This window comes from Rutilus rutilus, assembly GCF_951802725.1.
Source record: "Rutilus rutilus genome assembly, chromosome: 22".
Lineage (NCBI taxonomy): Eukaryota > Metazoa > Chordata > Actinopteri > Cypriniformes > Leuciscidae > Rutilus > Rutilus rutilus.
Genome location: NC_140227.1, coordinates 218,158 through 224,157, shown reverse-complemented (window position 1 = coordinate 224,157; position 6,000 = coordinate 218,158). Strand labels below are relative to the sequence as shown.

The 6,000-nt window shown below is 51.8% G+C and overlaps 1 protein-coding gene across 3 annotated transcripts in view; it reads right to left on the bottom strand.

The window, feature by feature from the left end:
• Positions 1-264: 264 nt before the first annotated feature.
• Positions 265-6,000, bottom strand: part of slc11a2 (solute carrier family 11 member 2) — a 32,578-nt gene continuing 26,842 nt past the window's right edge. For all 3 annotated transcript variants that reach the window (XM_084395976.1, XM_084395977.1, XM_084395978.1), the window contains exon 17: positions 265-1,478. In XM_084395976.1, the coding sequence (XP_084252102.1) occupies positions 1,371-1,478 (108 nt within the window). In that variant the 3' untranslated portion in view covers positions 265-1,370. The remainder of the gene's footprint in view (positions 1,479-6,000) is intronic.

The following is a 6,000-nucleotide window of genomic DNA, read 5'->3' as shown; positions in this document are numbered from 1 at the left end:
CAGACTAACAAAGCAAAAAAAGATCCCACTTATTTTATTATTACTATTATATATACTTATTATTTAGTTGACGGTGGACTTCATATTGTCAGGTACTTGTATGTATAGGCTATATTTGTTTAATTGAAACATGATTTTCCCTTCATTGCTGGACAGTTACTGCACAATCTGGTCTGTTTGCACACAATATGTTTCTGCAGATTCACACAGTTCTGCCTCAATTGTTGTTTCTGCAGCAATAAAACATCTGACATCAAACTTGAAGCTGGTGATATTTTGGACTTTTATTCGTTTGTCAGCATGTACAGTGTCAATCATGTACATCAGGGCATTCGGATCACGTCTCGCAAACATAAATACATCTCAGCCATTCTTCATGTTTCACAGCATGGAATGTGTTTAAAACAAACACCAGAACGAAACACGGGTTACGCCACAATAACTCACATCTGTTATTACGAGAGAAACGGTAAATTAAAGTCATCACGACTGGCATTTCAGAGCACAAACATGAATGAGACGAAACTTCAGAATGACAAGACTGTAGAATATGACATGGAAAGGAGCAGTTTGTCGAATTGATTTAAAGGCACTTTTGTGGCTTCTTGAAAGGTTTCTGAAAAGCTGAATCATCTGCATTACGGCCTCACTGGTGTTATACTGTCAAATGAAGGCAGAAAATCTGTTGACTAAACAGATGAAGGTTTTAAGTATTCATGCACAATCAGCATGGATGTGAAATGATTCAATGAAAATGATGAATATTTTATTGACGGAAACGAGAAGCAGAACGTTTGATTTCAGCCCAGATTAAGACTGTCAGACGACAGGATTCATGAGCTGATGCTGTTTGTGCCGTTCCTTCAATAAAATAGATACTCGTTCTTCTTTGATTCAGCCATTTACTTAAAACACACGTTTTAGTGTGAAAATATTACTACAGGTCATAAAACACTTCATCGGTTTATTCATGTTAACAAAAACAACAAATATGTAAGAACCTTTAAATAACTGTTGAAATCATCCAGTCTGCCGTTCATCATTAGTAAGTTAGTGAGTCATAAACTGACTTTGTACGGTTGAATTATCTTCACAGACTGTTCTTCTGTCACTTCAGTAATTCATTATTTTAAATGCATATTTATGCAGCTGTTGCAGTAAATAACTTATTTCAGTAGATCTACTCTATCGGTTCTGCCAGACCTACAATAGTAGATCTATAAAACGTGGCAAAGGAAAAGAGCCACGGATCAGGAAAGGAAACACAGGAAAAGAAACAAATATTTGGATTGTACTGTTTGTCACAGTATGGACGTTCCTCACATTAGAAGAACAAACGTTCATACTTTGGATGCGATCATGCGTTTGGTTCAGGAATCGAGCTCTGGCTGTTCGTCGATCAGAACGGCTGGTGGAAACTGAACCGTTCCTCTGAAGTCCAGACGAGAGACGCCGAGAGCGATCAGACAGATCCAGACCTGAGGACAGAAGAAGCGGCACACATGACCACGGCTCTCACCCACTAATGACTGATCATCCAAAGACTCCCACCTGATTCACAACATGCACATATGCAAATTAATTACTTCTTAATGAATTTGTAGTATTTTAAATGAGCGATGCATGTCTTAAGAGACGCCCATATAAGGGAATTCTGCACAGACTTTCCTGACTCCCAGCAAACATGAGACGTACAGCAAAAAGCCTAGTGTGTCAAATCCAGTTCAAACTCGAACAACTTTAATACTAGGGCTGGGGCAATAAATCGATTTTGAATGAATCAAGAAATGATTCTGGATCGATTCCAAATTTCTCCGAATGCATCGCGATTCTCTCTCTCTCGATTCTGAGCTTCGGTTTTAACAGCAGAAATGATTTTAGTTTTTAGCTTTCCTGTAGCTCAAACAGCAGAGCACTGGCGCTTGCAACGCTGAGGTCATGGGTTCGATTCCCAGGGAAAGCAAGAATTGTTAAGAATGTGAATGTGTGAACCTTGAAATGCAATGCAAGTCGCTTTGGATAAAAGCGTCTGCCAAATGCATAAATGTAAATGTAAACCGCAGATGAAGTGTGTGCTTTAGAAACAGCCGTAATCTGTTAAACACTAGCCCAGAGCGCCCTCCGCTGTTAAACACTAGCCCAGAGCGCCGTCCGCTGTTAAACACTAGCCCAGAGCGCCGTCCGCTGTTAAACACTAGCCTAGAGCGCCCTCCGCTGTTAAACACTAGCCCAGAGCGCCGTCCGCTGTTAAACACTAGCCCAGAGCGCCGTCCGCTGTTAAACACTAGCCCAGAGCGCCGTCCGCTGTTAAACACTAGCCCAGAGCGCCGTCCGCTGTTAAACACCAGCCCAGAGCGCCCTCCGCTGTTAAACACTAGCCTAGAGCGCCCTCTGCTGTTAAACACTAGCCCAGAGCGCCGTCTGCTGTTAAACACTAGCCCAGAGCGCCGTCCGCTGTTAAACACTAGCCCAGAGCGCCGTCCGCTGTTAAACACTAGCCCAGAGCGCCCTCCGCTGTTAAACACTAGCCCAGAGCGCCGTCCGCTGTTAAACACTAGCCCAGAGCGCCGTCCGCTGTTAAACACTAGCCTAGAGCGCCCTCCGCTGTTAAACACTAGCCCAGAGCGCCGTCCGCTGTTAAACACTAGCCCAGAGCGCCGTCCGCTGTTAAACACTAGCCCAGAGCGCCGTCCGCTGTTAAACACTAGCCCAGAGCGCCGTCCGCTGTTAAACACCAGCCCAGAGCGCCCTCCGCTGTTAAACACTAGCCCAGAGCGCCCTCCGCTGTTAAACACCAGCCCAGAGCGCCCTCCGCTGTTAAACACCAGCCCAGAGCGCCCTCCGCTGTTAAACACTAGCCCAGAGCGCCCTCCGCTGTTAAACACTAGCCCAGAGCGCCCTCCGCTGTTAAACACTAGCCCAGAGCGCCGTCCGCTGTTAAACACTAGCCCAGAGCGCCGTCCGCTGTTAAACACTAGCCCAGAGCGCCGTCCGCTGTTAAACACTAGCCCAGAGCGCCGTCCGCTGTTAAACACTAGCCCAGAGCGCCGTCCGCTGTTAAACACTAGCCCAGAGCGCCCTCCCGCTGTTAAACACTAGCCCAGAGCGCCGTCCGCTGTTAAACACTAGCCCAGAGCGCCCTCCGCTGTTAAACACTAGCCCAGAGCGCCCTCCGCTGTTAAACACTAGCCCAGAGCGCCCTCCGCTGTTCCCTGCTGTTAAACACTAGCCCAGAGCGCCGTCCGCTGTTAAACACTAGCCCAGAGCGCCCTCCGCTGTTAAACACTAGCCCAGAGCGCCGTCCGCTGTTAAACACTAGCCCAGAGCGCCCAGAGCGCCGTCCGCTGTTAAACACTAGCCCAGAGCGCCCAGAGCGCCCTCCGCTGTTAAACACTAGCCCAGAGCGCCGTCCGCTGTTAAACACTAGCCCAGAGCGCCGTCTGCTGTTAAACACTAGCCCAGAGCGCCCTCTGCTGTTAAACACTAGCCCAGAGCGCCGTCCGCTGTTAAACACTAGCCCAGAGCGCCCAGAGCGCCGTCCGCTGTTAAACACTAGCCCAGAGCGCCCAGAGCGCCGTCCGCTGTTAAACACTAGCCCAGAGCGCCGTCCGCTGTTAAACACTAGCCCAGAGCGCCGTCCGCTGTTAAACACTAGCCCAGAGCGCCGTCCGCTGTTAAACACTAGCCCAGAGCGCCGTCTGCTGTTAAACACTAGCCTAGAGCACCCTCTGCTGTTAAACACTAGCCTAGAGCGCCCTCCGCTGTTAAACACTAGCCCAGAGCGCCCTCCGCTGTTAAACACTAGCCTAGAGCGCCCTCTGCTGTTAAACACTAGCCCAGAGCGCCGTCCGCTGTTAAACACTAGCCCAGAGCGCCCTCCGCTGTTAAACACTAGCCTAGAGCGCCCTCTGCTGTTAAACACTAGCCCAGAGCGCCTAGCCCAGAGCGCCCTCCGCTGTTAAACACTAGCCTAGAGCGCCCTCTGCTGTTAAACACTAGCCCAGAGCGCCGTCCGCTGTTAAACACTAGCCCAGAGCGCCCTCTGCTGTTAAACACTAGCCCAGAGCGCCGTCCGCTGTTAAACACTAGCCCAGAGCGCCGTCTGCTGTTAAACACTAGCCCAGAGCGCCCTCCGCTGTTAAACACTAGCCCAGAGCGCCGTCTGCTGTTAAACACTAGCCCAGAGCGCCCTCCGCTGTTAAACACTAGCCCAGAGCGCCGTCTGCTGTTAAACACTAGCCCAGAGCGCCCTCCGCTGTTAAACACTAGCCCAGAGCGCCGTCTGCTGTTAAACACTAGCCCAGAGCGCCGTCTGCTGTTAAACACTAGCCCAGAGCGCCCTCCGCTGTTAAACACTAGCCCAGAGCGCCGTCTGCTGTTAAACACTAGCCCAGAGCGCCGTCTGCTGTTAAACACTAGCCCAGAGCGCCCTCCGCTGTTAAACACTAGCCCAGAGCGCCCTCCGCTGTTAAACACTAGCCCAGAGCGCCGTCTGCTGTTAAACACTAGCCCAGAGCGCCGTCTGCTGTTAAACACTAGCCCAGAGCGCCCTCCGCTGTTAAACACTAGCCCAGAGCGCCCTCCGCTGTTAAACACTAGCCCAGAGCGCCGTCTGCTGTTAAACACTAGCCCAGAGCGCCGTCTGCTGTTAAACACTAGCCCAGAGCGCCCTCCGCTGTTAAACACTAGCCCAGAGCGCCCTCCGCTGTTAAACACTAGCCCAGAGCGCCGTCTGCTGTTAAACACTAGCCCAGAGCGCCGTCTGCTGTTAAACACTAGCCCAGAGCGCCCTCCGCTGTTAAACACTAGCCCAGAGCGCCGTCTGCTGTTAAACACTAGCCTAGAGCGCCGTCTGCTGTTAAACACTAGCCTAGAGCGCCCAGAGCGCCGTCCGCTGTTAAACACTAGCCCAGAGCGCCGTCCGCTGTTAAACACTAGCCCAGAGCGCCGTCCGCTGTTAAACACTAGCCCAGAGCGCCGTCTGCTGTTAAACACTAGCCCAGAGCGCCCTCCGCTGTTAAACACTAGCCTAGAGCGCCCTCTGCTGTTAAACACTAGCCCAGAGCGCCCTCCGCTGTTAAACACTAGCCCAGAGCGCCCTCCGCTGTTAAACACTAGCCTAGAGCGCCCTCTGCTGTTAAACACTAGCCCAGAGCGCCGTCTGCTGTTAAACACTAGCCCAGAGCGCCCTCCGCTGTTAAACACTAGCCCAGAGCGCCCTCCGCTGTTAAACACTAGCCCAGAGCGCCGTCTGCTGTTAAACACTAGCCCAGAGCGCCCTCCGCAGTTAAACACTAGCCCAGAGCGCCGTCTGCTGTTAAACACTAGCCCAGAGCGCCGTCTGCTGTTAAACACTAGCCCAGAGCGCCGTCTGCTGTTAAACACTAGCCCAGAGCGCCGTCTGCTGTTAAACACTAGCCCAGAGCGCCGTCCGCTGTTAAACACTAGCCCAGAGCGCCGTCTGCTGTTAAACACTAGCCCAGAGCGCCCAGAGCGCCATCCGCTGTTAAACACTAGCCCAGAGCGCCGTCTGCTGTTAAACACTAGCCCAGAGTGCCCTCTGCTGTTAAACACTAGCCCAGAGCGCCCTCCGCTGTTAAACACTAGCCCAGAGCGCCCAGAGCGCCATCCGCTGTTAAACACTAGCCCAGAGCGCCGTCTGCTGTTAAACACTAGCCCAGAGCGCCGTCCGCTGTTAAACACTAGCCCAGAGCGCCGTCTGCTGTTAAACACTAGCCCAGAGCGCCGTCTGCTGTTAAACACTAGCCCAGAGCGCCCAGAGCGCCATCCGCTGTTAAACACTAGCCCAGAGCGCCGTCTGCTGTTAAACACTAGCCCAGAGCGCCCTCTGCTGTTAAACACTAGCCCAGAGCGCCGTCTGCTGTTAAACACTAGCCCAGAGCGCCCAGAGCGCCATCCGCTGTTAAACACTAGCCTAGAGCGCCGTCTGCTGTTAAACACTAGCCCAGAGCGCCCTCCGCTGTTAAACACTAGCCCAGA